Source organism: Orbicella faveolata, unplaced genomic scaffold (genome assembly GCF_042242905.1).
Source record: "Orbicella faveolata isolate gen_17 unplaced genomic scaffold, um_ofav_v1 contig_1, whole genome shotgun sequence".
In the NCBI taxonomy this organism is placed as follows: domain Eukaryota; kingdom Metazoa; phylum Cnidaria; class Anthozoa; order Scleractinia; family Merulinidae; genus Orbicella; species Orbicella faveolata.
The window spans coordinates 9,015,282-9,028,669 of NW_028301536.1; the positions used below are offsets into that span (position 1 = coordinate 9,015,282).

The 13,388-nt window shown below is 38.6% G+C and overlaps 1 protein-coding gene and 1 pseudogene across 4 annotated transcripts in view; both read left to right on the forward strand.

Annotated features, from left to right (window-relative positions):
* The window catches only part of LOC110068958 (clathrin interactor 1-like), a 102,324-nt gene extending 96,438 nt beyond the window's left edge, over nt 1-5,886 (forward strand). For 3 of the 4 annotated variants that reach the window (XM_089288239.1, XM_089288230.1, XM_089288232.1), the window contains one exon: nt 1,622-5,886. In XM_089288239.1, the coding sequence (XP_089144365.1) occupies nt 1,622-2,023 (402 nt within the window). In that variant the 3' untranslated portion in view covers nt 2,024-5,886. The remainder of the gene's footprint in view (nt 1-1,621) is intronic. The other variant, XM_089288237.1, reaches the window with a different exon arrangement.
* Nucleotides 5,887-5,977: 91 nt separating this feature from the next.
* On the forward strand, nt 5,978-10,566 carry LOC149117958 (uncharacterized; annotated as a pseudogene).
* The last annotated feature ends 2,822 nt before the right edge of the window (nt 10,567-13,388 follow it).

The following is a 13,388-nucleotide window of genomic DNA, read 5'->3' on the forward strand; positions in this document are numbered from 1 at the left end:
TTTCAGTGATTTCCATGTGCCGAAGAATAGACATGTATTGCTAAGTAGTTGAAAACATAGGAATAGTAGGTAAAAACTCTTACTTGTATGTGGTCAAAGCACAGCAGAAAAGAAATGCAAGGACTCATGAGTCTTCAGAGACATTCTTGTGCAGTTTGTAATGGCTGTTATTTTAGAGAAAAAACTGACATCTTCCTACACGTGTTTGTGAAAATTTAACAACTGAAAAGAATTACCTAGAAAAGCCTACAATGGACGATCACAAAATATTTTTCAATGTCCCCAAAAAACAAAATTGATTTTTTTTTTTGGAAGTCATTGTTGAAGAGTTTGTAAAATCTTACATAAACTATTACAAATCTTAAAACAATTGTTGGCTCCCCAAGTAATTTTTCACAAATCCGAAAGTATTTCACAAATCCAAGAATCATCAAGTCTAGAAAAAGTATTTTTCAAACCTATGTTCTGCTACAAGTGTGGAAGAGAATTTAGGAATTATGAGATTTTCTGTATACGGTGTGGTTCACTAAAGAAACCCAAACAGGATTGTGCAGTTGTGCAGTCTAGAGATTCGCTGTTATAATAGAAAATTACATTAATTTTGAAAGTGGATTGCAAAGTTATTCACTTTCTGGCAGAATACCATCAGATTTCTGTTAAGGCGAGGACTCTGAAGGGAAGGCTAAGTCAGTATGAGTTGCACAGAAGAAATCAAGTTCATCCAGAGGGCACTTTCTGGGAATTAAGTAGATGTGAAATTGAGGGCCCTTCATAACTTCTTGGATATCGCAGTTGGTGACATGTCATCCGTATCCCCCCTTCCCAAGGGGGGATCAGATCAATCTTCAAGTATGGTTTTGCCGTTCTTGTTTCTTTTTAGCTACAGTGAAAAGTTTGTCCTAGTTGGGTACAGTCGAACCTCGATTATCTGGACTTTTTCTCTAGTCCTGATTTTGTCATGAATATTTATTAGTCACGATCAAGATCCATAGCAATATTCTTTTTAGAACTATAGTATCGAAAAGTGCAGTCAAAAGTGAGTTTGTTTTGCTTTTGGAGAGCAAAAGCAGCACTCGCGCGCGTCGTAACTAATGAAGAACACTCGAATGAGTTCTGATTGACTCAGAGTTGAGTGGTTCAAGATGTACAGTAGACCATATCGTTTTCCAAACGATTTGGAAACGTGTTGTTTCACAATTAAATGTAGCCTGCGTCGCAGACAGTCTAAACTGCCAGGGATTTTGTGACACGTCCGGCTGCAACGCATTCTAGATTAAATGTTGCTTTATTTAAACAGTTTTGTTCTTCCTTAATATTCATATTTTCGATTATCTGGACCCTCGATTATCCAGACTATTTCATCTAGTCCCAACAAGTCCAGATAATCGAGGTTTGACTGTACTTAAGCAGCTGTTTTCATGATCTGGATAGTAAAATGGAGTCCTCTTCTCCATTTATAATTTGGCCTTGATCAGGCTCTGGTTGTTCAAAGGCTGGATAATTATATTCAATCATTGCGTCGCACATGGCAGCACCAAACTTGCATACGTAGTTTGGACCAATCCGTTATTTTGTCTAGGATGTGGAATGTAAGCATTTAATCTTTCCTATTTCCTTCCAGAAGTCAGCTAAATCAACAACATGGTCCAACAGTCCAGTTGACATTAGTCTTGACAATTTAAGTCCAATGAGCCATAGGGACAAACCTGCACAACCAAGCATGAATGAGTTGTACTCGAATCAGCAGCAAATGCCTTCAGCTACAATGGCTCTCTATGGTATGCCACAGCAGAGTATGTATGCTATGGGAGGGGCTCCACCAATGAACTCAAGTGTCCCCATGATGGGTGTGGCACCACAGATAAACATGCTCAGGGCAAATATGAATCAGATGACTGTGTCGTCTAACATACCCATGATGCAGATGACAAACAGAGGAATGGGAATGATGCAGCCCCAACCAATGGGACAAATGCAAGGCTTTAGTAGTAGTGGTTATTCAACATACAAGGGTGTGAGTTGATGTTTATGGCAATAGACAGTGTGAACACTTGTTACTGAGCTACTGCATCGGTGTGCTGGAAGCATTTGGCTTAATTCCCACCAAGTGAGAATCTAGCAACAATAATACAAAAATTATAATACAAGTGGATGATACAATCGAATCAAAATTCATATTGGCTGGCCCAAAAAATATGCTTAAAGACTTTCTGTAATGTGGCAAAAATGGGGATTAAAGTGGTATTGAAAATAGGTTCAACTGGCACACAAAATAAACTTGTTTTGGAGGTTGTCTGTCAGAGGTCTCTCTTAAACACAGGGCAAACCTATAGAAGGGAAGGAGACAACATTTCCAGTTGTTGGCTTCAATCCAACACAGATGGCAGAAGAAATGATGATTGCCATAAGATTTAATAGTGCAGTAGAGAATATTGTTTGCTTGATTTGTAAGACCTGGTTTGGCAAAACACTAGAATTTTTTTTTATTTTGATTTTAGGGGTTTCAAAGATGAGCGACCTAAACCTTGAAATTCAGAATCCTCAGTCAGCCAAAAGTCGGCTAATGCTAATAAAATATTCTAAAAAAGCAACAACCAAATCCTGCCATAGTCCAGTTTTTTAGTTAACCGAAAGTGCTGAACAAAAAGTGTTAAGACTCAAATTGCTAACAAAATATCGGCACGAATGTAATGAAGCGTGAGACGAAACACTGCAGAGTTTTCCATAGTTCATGTTCTCACGGGTGTTTGCAAATATTTTACTTCAGATCGAGACCAACCTCGTACAGATGCGTCTTCAATCATTTTGTTCAGCAGTCTTGGTTAACTCGAAAGTAGACTATAATGATTTCATAATCTAAATCTAAATGTGTTTGTTCATCGAGAATGAGGCACAAAGTCAGGCGTGTTGACAAACTACTTTTATGACCATTTTCACTCTAGAAAGCGGACAAATCGTCTGTACGGACGAGTCCTCCCACGATTTGTTCGTTTAATGTGAATTCCAGATGGACAACTCACCTTGTGTTGGTCATCTTAATTTGCAAGGGGCAAGACACTTACAGGCTTGGTTAGCTGCACTTTCCACCCGCCTTTTTTGATTTCCCCATAAGCTAGCACTCGTCTCTATTTGCTAGTTCCATTCTCCATGAATATTTCAGCGACCAAAATGCAATCATTTCTTCACACAACTTTTGTGACAAAAATTTTGTTCGTCCCATTTTCTTCCATTTGAGACGATTTGTCCATATCTAAAGTGAAAACAGCTGATGTCTTGACTGTCATGAAACGATTTTCTTCTGTTGTCTTGAATAATAAAATCGAAACGCTTGAGCAAAATACACTGGCTGGCAAATAGTACAGAAATCGACATGGTGAAATTAAGGGTGCGTTTCTTTAAGAAAATCCAAGATTGGATTCTTAATCCGAAAGAATCCGAAAGCGGATTTTGCGTTTCTTTACTAAACAGATCAATCCAAGATCTCTTCGATCATGGTGCATCAAAGGAACCGAAGAATCCACTCTGGGCAAGGATTGATCTGTTTAGTAAAGAAACGCAAAATCCGTTTTCGGATTCTTTCGGATTTAAGAATCCAATCTTGGATTTTCTTAAAGAAACGCAACCTAAGTTCTGTGAAATCTTTGTTTATTCATTTTTTTCCATCATCCTTCGGTAAGCACATTTGATTTTTTGTTGCTCTTTGAGAGGTGGGATCATTATCAGCTTTTCTCGAGCGATGCGAACCAATGAGGAGTTCCTATTGCAGGCTAATATCCTCAATCTGGATATTTGGTCTGGCTTCTTGATTTAGCTAGGATCTCGACAGTGGTTTTCAAAGTTTGTTGTACTTATATACGATAACCTAGAGCCAGTCATTTAACACATGTAATGACCCTTGCAAAGTCGTTTTAATGTGTAAATGCTACTTGATGCCAAGGCTGAGGTTTAAAGGAATGCTTGTGACAAGCCTTGCCATCAAGGCAAATTTGATTTAAAATGGTGCCGTTATAGCTCAGGGTTTCATACCGTATCGAGTGATTACGGAACAGCTTGAAAAATAAAGTCATGCTGGTTAATTGAAACCAAATTTTTTAACATTTTTGTAGGCATCGTCAATTTGATTTTGAACTTTGTCATGAATATAGAGTTATATAGTTAAACTATTCAAGTAAGTGTATTGATGTTGAAGTCCCGAGTGCTTCAAAATCAGTCTATTTCAGTGTATTAAGTTCAACTTGATTTTTGTATATTCCATTTTAGTGACCGTTGTCCAGGATGTTGATGTTAATTTTCATCTCTTTGAACTTTGTTATTTCATTTAGAAGCATAAACAATGTGTAACGGCTATTAAATGGAGTGGTTACGCACAGTCCGAGAATCTTCGGTTGTCTGACACTTGCGTGAATCGATAGAACTGCTTAAACATATTGGTTTGAATAGGCCACGTTCGATATATCAATATTCTAACATGACTCCGAGGCTTTTGGGTCAAAATTGTAACATTTTTCAGTTTCTTGTCTCTCAATTCCCAAAAGAGACTTGGATACCAAGAAAACAACGCCAAATACGGAAGTTTGTCCTGAAAGCCTCGGAGCCATGTTAGAATATTGATCTATCGAACGTGACCTATTGTAGAGCCCAATCTAAATTCAGGAAATTTATTCCAGTATTTATACTAGTACGATTTAGGTGCAATTATACATTGACGCCAGCATTTTATTTTAGATGGTACAGGCAATGCTGTCGTGTGAGATTATTGCAAATTTTCTCATGATTTTAAAGGAGGACTTGTGACTTTAAGTCATATCTGTTTTATTTCTATGCATCCAAAAAAGGCTAGATTAAGCCAATTGTCGCTTACCATGACCTGTTTCACGGAGTGTCAGACTTTCCAGTTTGGTGATGCGAACAGTACTAATTTTCTAGCAGCGATAACTATGTTTTCTATCAATAGGAATTCAAACTTCTCGGCCATTACAATGATAGAGTTTTGCCCAATGCAAGCATGTATGTATGCATGATCCATTTGCACAGATTTTAAGTATGCCGTTTTAACTGAGTCTTGGTATCCACACCAATATGTTCTTATGGTGACGATCCCAACACCTGTTACGTGTCTGTATAGTTCACAATAGGTATTTTCTCTTTTTTAATTCTACTCAAACTGCTATCACTATAATGTAGTATGACTACATATATTTACAATAAAAGTGCGAAGGGCCTTGATAGACCAGAGAGTTGTCGACAGCTATCAGTGCGTGATAAAGTTTTTTTTGCACTTGAGGCCAAAGAAAAATAAACTTGTGCAAGAGCTTGCTAAACTTACATTTGCTGTGCATGTCAGATGTTTCTCTCCGCTGGCAACAATCTCTGATAAGGACTTTTTTTAACGGCTGTCCCACAAACAGGAATAATGAGATAACATCAACTGTTGTTCTTAACATCTAAGGAAAGTTTTCCCTTTTGCAGAGGAAAAGTAAATTGTTGCTCCTAACTATTGTTTGCAGTTTGCTGTTAATAATTTGTTTCCCACACTGTCTTGTGTTATTCATGACTAAAGGTTGTCGACAACTTTAGTTTGCCAGGGCCTTAACATTACAATGACCCTGAACAGCAGCTGGGGAAGCAAATACCTGTTAATATGCATGTCCAGAGAATGAATGTCGAATCATGATGTGCCCGATACACACGTTTCCCCTGAGTTATCGTTCAATTTTACAAAAATTTTATATAACAACACTGTAAATAAAAACTACCATACGAAACTATAGGAAAGTCAAATTAACACTAACAAGAGAAAGCAATCTTGTTTGATGATAATGTAAAGTACCAGGGAAATTTTATCTATTTTTATTTTGCAGAATTAAAGATTTGTTTGAACCGGTATTAGCATTAAGTTGTAGTAAGACTTACCAAATTCCCCCTTTTTATTAACTCGTGAATTGCGCATGCGCAACACGAGTTATCGTGAGTTGTGGGAAAATGTGTCGCTCGCGCGATGGGCTGTAAACATTATGCAAATGAGGTACGCTCGCGGCTTACTTTTAAATTGCTGTTCATCTGTGATTAAAATAAGCTGTTTAAAAGGCCGAAATGGGAAGATATTAGTTAAAGAAGACTCGGCCACCGAAAATGAGAACATCGAGGATCGTAAAATCGATGAGCAGCACAAGTTCTCACTGGATGCGGACTTCGTATGGATTTTGCAGAAACCGAAGTCGTTGAAGTACGGTCACGGTATGGTAAATGCGCATATAGCGAGCGAAATGATATAAACACAGAGCATTTATTTATTGTATAGCTAAAAACAACGAAAAAAGAAAGGAAAAAAAAATATCGATCTAGCTTCCACCCGGCGTCGATCGCGAAACTTTTCCACCCGCATCTTGTTCACTGTCCTCAGTGCTGCGTGAACATTACATGAAAAGTAATTATTATAACAACAAGAAGATCTGTTAGATCTTATAACCGCGCGTTTAAAATTTAACTGTTTTCTTAGTACTACAGTCGCAACGCAGTGCATATTCCAAAGCAATCTTTGATGATTCATTGATTACTGTAGACATCACAGCACTTGATCAACACAAACTCTATTATCGCACCATCAGTCGTAGCCGTTGTGACATCTCCGATGACGTAGTAGTCTTAATCTGGAACTTTCTTCGGGATATGTATGGGCATGAAGATACGAACATTATTACAAACCGCTTTCTTTCTTTAAAGTCACGATTAAATTTAATTGTTTTTTCCCTTGAGTTAAGGGTTAGCAAAGAAGTCACACGAGTCACATAATTCAAGAATTGCGTTATCTACGGCTATCTTTAGTACGGTGGTTATTTCCCTATCAATGACGTAATCTTTGCACGTTCTGACACGTTCTTTGCTTAGCTTGCAAATATTTAATTTTCCTTCCGATCTATGAACTGGCTGTGATGAAACAGTCAAAGGATTTACTTCATTTGCGTAAAACCACAAGAAATACTCACAAAATTACAAATAAATTAATGACCGTCGCTTCTGCCGAAATAAACTTGCAAAGTAAACACGATCGTATTTGTCACGTAGCGAAAGTGAAAACTGCAACGTCAGCGCATTCCATGGCTGACGTAATACCTTTTTTCAGCGTATTTATTATTCCCTTTAAATCCAACGCTTTGATAAAAAAAAAAAAGAAAATATATTTTACCCACAAAAAAGAAAACAATATCGGTAAAATTGTCCGTGTATTTATGTTTTAACAGCTTCTGGCGGAAAAACATCACACGTTCCGTGACTCAAAGTTTGGCCGAGCAAAATTACAAATAAATTAATGACCGTCGCCTCTGCCGAAATAAAGTTGCAAAGTAAACACGATCGTATTTGTCACGTAGCGAAAGTGAAAGCTGCAACGTCAGCGCATTCCATGGCTGACGTGATACCTTTTTTCAGCGTATTTATTATTCCCTTTAAATCCAACGCTTTGATAAAAAAAAAAAAGAAAATATATTTTACCCACAAAAAAGAAAACAATATCGGTAAAATTGTCCGTGTATTTATGTTTTAACAGCTTCTGGCGGAAAAACATCACACGTTCCGTGACTCAAAGTTTTGCCGAGCGGAAGTCTGCGTCTGGTCACCGACAAAAAAAAAAAAATAAACCACGGGTAAACCTAGAACCGCGCTCGGCCCATGGCCGCGCGGTTAATTAATGAAACCGCTGATAACTCGGCGGGCTCGAGTCTGCCAGGATTGTCAGGAGGCTAATTTGGCCTTCACCGAGCAACTGTCAGTGAGCATATTTGGCATTCGTGGATTTTTCTGACGCTCGACAGTGCCTTTTTTAAAACTTAGAGGTCACATGTGTTCATTCGTCGGCAAATAGAGTCGCAACGTTTGTTTTGAGAGAAGGTCTTCCTCACACGTTTTGCACCGGAGCTCTTCGCAAGCTACACACAACACAGGTAAGCTGAAACAAGATGTCTTGTTCGAGAAGCTTGGTTTCGAAGAAATCGGAGTGAATCAACGTAGTTGTTGAAGGATACATCAGTCGTCGCGATCACCGACTGAGTCTGAAGAGAGATTAACATTCCACATTAGTCCGTTTGTGTTGGACTTTTTTGAACATGGTGAGAGAGAAGTTGTTGAGACAGTTTGTCTTGTTATTTTTCCTTTGATTATCTTTATGGAAGACCAGGTGTCCAGCCTGAACGAGAAAGGAGTCAAAACTATAGTTTTGGGGCCAGGAAGTTCTGGCACGGAAATTAAGGATGCTCTTGAAGGTAAATACAACCTTGTGTTTATAAAGTCGTTGCGCTTTCAAGTTGGTTTTGAATACAGATCGCGGATTTAAAGCAGCTTCCTGGACTTTAGAAAACAAAAGTGGTAATGCTCAGTATTACTTCGAAGTTCAATTCTAATTTTTGTGAACGACTACTAAAGCCACGGCCGATAAAAACTCAAGCTTTCGCTTTAGCGTAAAGAATTAATTATAACATAACTAAAGCAAAGCGCGCGCTCTGATTGCAACCTCGTTCCCAGGGTCTTTTCCCTGGCTTGGGGGTGGGGCGGGAAAAGGCCCTGGGATCGGCTGGTCACATGATCTCAGAACACCCAAATATCTTGGGTGTACTAAATTATCATATGTTAAACGGAACTTTCAAGATGGCGGTCTCGTCGAGTGAACCAAAGTTTTTGTCAGTGCTTCGTCGAGTCGGATTTTCCTTAAATAACGGTAATTTTCCACCCTTAAATTTAAAACGTCTTCAAATGAAGTGTTCTGAATATATGCTGAAAGGTCAGGATGTTATTGGAGTCCTACCTACTGGATTTGGCAAGTCAATGCTCTTTCACCTTCTACCTCATTTTATTCCTGTGAAGACCACCAAGAACATAGTTATTGTGGTATGTCCATGAAATTCCATCATTGAAGATCAGCTGAAAGTCTTAAAAGCTCGCAGGATAACCGCTGATGTCTTACAGCTTGCTGTAAACGAGAAGGAACCGGCCGAGAACTTGTTCGGAATTGAACAAGAATCAAGCGAGCACGTGGTCCCGGATTCAACGAAGTTTCCTCGAGATGTTGTTGATGGCAACACTTCGTAGAGTTGAAATGTTGGGCCACAGGAAATCCAGGAGTGTTCTTGCGTATGCTTCGCAAATGCTCACCAAATCGACTTCTGAGGCTTCGACCGGTTTCACCGATTTGGTGAGCATTTGCGAAGCATACGCAAGAACACTCCTGGATTTCCTGTGGCCCAACATTTCAACTCTACGGGCCATATTATCACAGATGTCCAGGTGCGTGGTATGCGTTTGTGTAGTGGCACCAACATCCAGCGAAAACAACAGGAGATGAGGCTGATTTTTCGGCTAGGAACAGTGCAGCCGCATGGACTAAACATAAACTTCAGCTACATTTAAACAATGCACGCGCAATTTTTCTACGTGCGCGCGCCCATCTAACGTAGTTACAAATCTACTGCGTATTTTAACGGTTTTTTAACACTAAAGAAGGGTCATATACCCGAAACGTCTGTGTTTTCAAGAACATTTTTGACACTTTCCGATATTTATAAATCCAGTATCGCTTCAATCGTTTTTAACCAAGTGTCACGCATCAACAATGACTTTTTAGTCTACCAATATACATTAAGGACGGTGCCTACTTTTGTTAGTGCGCACACGTTCTGTGCGTCACACAAGGCATGGTTTAAGTGCCACGTGCGCGCGGGGCTTGACATGACGCAATCAACCACGCTACCAGGTACACGACGACAGAGCTGAATAACGCAAAGGGCTACGTCACAGCCCAGCGCATGGGAACGTGGGCTCAGGCGCGCGCGGTTTAAAATGGCTGCGATTCGCGGGTAATTTTTTTTTGGTATTTAAACTTAAAAAATAAGGCGGTTATTTAAAAAATAAGGAAATTGCTTAGAATTTGGGGGAGAGAAATAAGTATTTCGAAAAAGTAAGGCCTGTCGAACGTTGTGAAAAAATTGTTTTCTTCAATAATTTCGCCCTCAAACTTACGCGGACGCGAAAATATTTTTCGGGGGCATTGTAACCCAATGTTTACATTCGTGTTCTGGGTTTTGTTGGGGATATTTCTTCCTCGTACGACGGGAAATGACGGTTGCTGGCTCGCTGGAAAGACGAGACGAAGAAAGGAGAGCTGCTACGGAGATTTAAAGCCACTAAACAACGCTTTGGCAAGGGCTGCGGGTACACCGCCTCGTACAAAAGTTTGTTTAAAGCACTGGCGATCGATCGAGAAGGATGACAATCGATGTTCGTCTACTTTGTCAGAAACACACAGTCCAAAATTGCCAGCCATACCGAGGGGACTGTACAACTACATTGACCACCATGGGGAAAATTCCAAGAAATACCGCCCAGGCTCGAAATGGTGCTACAAATGTCGAGCATCTTGCTACAATCAACCTGGATTGTCAGTCATTGAAAGACGAAGGGTAACATTCATATATAAGAAATGTAAATACATATTCCAATACTTCCACCAAAGCTTTCTAAGACCTCAAAACTGAATATTATCTTTATTAAATATTGCAGAAAAACAAAGAAAGAAAACAGCTAACAAATGATATTGGTGTAGAGGAGGCACTACAACTGTTCAGAGTGGAAAAAGAAAAGTGTGAGGAACTGAAAAAGGAGCTGACTGCAATACAAAGTCAACTTTCAGGGATACAAGGTTTCACTGACAAACAAAAATCTTTTCATTCTTTGACTCTGACTAAAAAGCCAAAAATGCTATTTGTGATACTTAGATATGCAAGAGTAGATTTAAATACTAGATTATTAACAATCTCTTTCAGAAATGTCTTTGAAGTCCAAGTTAAAAAACTCCAGCTTTCCCTCTACAAACATTATGGGACTGAACAGGGCAATCTGTATGATCCCAGAGATATGCAAGAATTTGCTGCAAAACATTCCCCTGGTCTTTGGGAGACCCTCCTGAAAGCCTTGACAGGAGATCGTGGTGCACTAACAAGTGAACGGGCTGACCTGCAAAAGAGGCGGATAGTTGCGTTACTTCACATTCTTTTCTTATTTTAGGTAAGTAATAATTTAAAAAATGATTATTTTTTAACAAAATCCAGCCAAAAAATTTTTGGTAGTAAATATTAAAAATATATAATATCATAAATTCCCACACACACAAAACAGAGATTAATGAGATGCTTATCTCGTCAATAACAATAATAAGTATTGTTGCAATCATATCAAAAGAATAATTAAATTATTACATCTTTAACAGTTCTGTAATGTTATTTTTATTTTTAGATCACAGAAAACAAGTCATTTTCAGAAAACAAGTGGACTGCATGCATCAGTGAGCGGCCTTTCGCTAGATGGTCTTTCGGCTGGTCAAGTGTTAGGCTTTTCAGCAAACCCACGAACAATTGAAAAATTCAGGAAAGAACTTGCTGACAACCATCCCCAGTTTGCAGCAGAACAGATTTCTAAGGGAACAAATGTAATTAAAATATTGTCACAATAATATTTTGGCCTAATAGTTTTGTTCTCAAAAAGGTTACAAAAGTCAAGATTACAAAAACAACAGACAGTTTTATATCATTGACATGTTATTTGTGGGAGATGGATAAAATCTCTGTAAATCTGATAAAATGTTCTTATTTTTGAACAGCTGAAATGTTTTATGATATTCATGCTGGATGACTACCACATTTATTTATTTATTTATTTGTAAGATTCGTACAAGTACAGGTGCTTAACAATAGGATATAAGTCCCCTACTTGGTTAATACACCCACACCCAACCCCCTAAAAAATATCCCGAAAAAACCGTTCCCTGACCCGACTAAACTACAAATCAAATAATCTAAATAACACAAATACAATCTAAAATATACTAATCAACTTAGCAAGTACAGACAAAGGAAATATTAACACAGCGACACTTAGGACAAATTAATTTAAAAGAACGAAAATTGTCACCATCAAAAACATTTAAAAGTGCCCCAAAAGCTCAGAACATCAACAGCTGTACACATGGCCTCCAGCTTACTGGACATCCACATGAGCGTTCCAGCAATTTCCAAGACATCACAAGCCCCTCTCCACCGCCCAGTACCAGTTTTCATAGAAGGACAGGTGAAAGTGTGCCAGGGTGGAATTGCTTCTGAGGTGGTAAAGAGCATAATGGCAGATGCCTTGAGAAGTATGCAGACAACGTACCTTCACCAAATCCATCCCAAACTGACTCAGGTAGATCCAGCAAAGTTAATACAGTCAATGCAAGAAATGACGTACATACAGTTAGTCTTTTGAATGAAAACAGGTAAGACCCTATTTTTGTTGCATAACAAGATATTGATTTAGGAATATTTTTTCTTCTATTTGCAGGGTTTACAATGGAGGTAGTCAAGACGAGCTGGCAACATTAGAAACTTGCACACTGCTTGATGTTTTTGAGCATGAGTTGAAAAGCAAAGAAAATTATAGAGATGCGATACTGTACCTATTTGAGATGTACCCAGCTTTAGAAGAGTATGCGAAGTGCTACCATTTACTTTTACCAGCTGACTGGCCAGGATTTTATTATCCCAAGAAACTAATCGCACAAGGAAAAGAAAAGAGAATTGCCACAATCATTCCAGAGCAGGGACAATTTCATGTTTACTTGAATGCTGTGGAAGACGTTGTTTTGATGTTAAAGTTCTTTTTTGATGAAATGTACAAAGCTGTTTTTGGTGGAATTCTTGCAAAGAAACCTAAACCCTACCGCTCCACATTATGTGTCACAGCAGCTTTTCTTGGATGGAGCCTTGTACGTGACAAAATACTGCCAAAATTTGGCTCATGCAAGTCTCATGAGTTTGTTTCAGTCCTTTATCTTCTTTACCATGTTGTGCCAATTGTGTTTTTCCAATACCAAGCATTCCGGAGTGGTGATCTAAACGACTTTGAGAACTTAATGATCCAACTGTCCATAATATTCATCTCATGGCAGCGCAGACACTATAACAAATCAACCCTCTCTTTTCTCAGTGACATGGCATATCAGGAAACATTTCATCCAGCTTACTATCAAGTGAAACAGAAATGGCTTTCTATCATCACCGAGAAAAAAGTAGAAATTTTTCACTCTTTATTGAGAAAAGACACAAGAAATTGGAGTACAGGACCAGAAATCCAAAACACTGCTAGAACAATAGGATCATCTGGATTTCTTGCATATTTCAAGGAATGGTTCGTTCCAACATATCAACGAGGCACCAGTGAAGCAAACTACTGGAAAATAGCTGGGAAGACAGCAGAATATTTGTTGGAATTATTTAAGAAAATAGCTACAAACATGGACAAAGCTAGCGAAGTATATACGCGTTGTTTACAGTTTATTGTTTTTTGGCCCCATGTTCAATTCACAT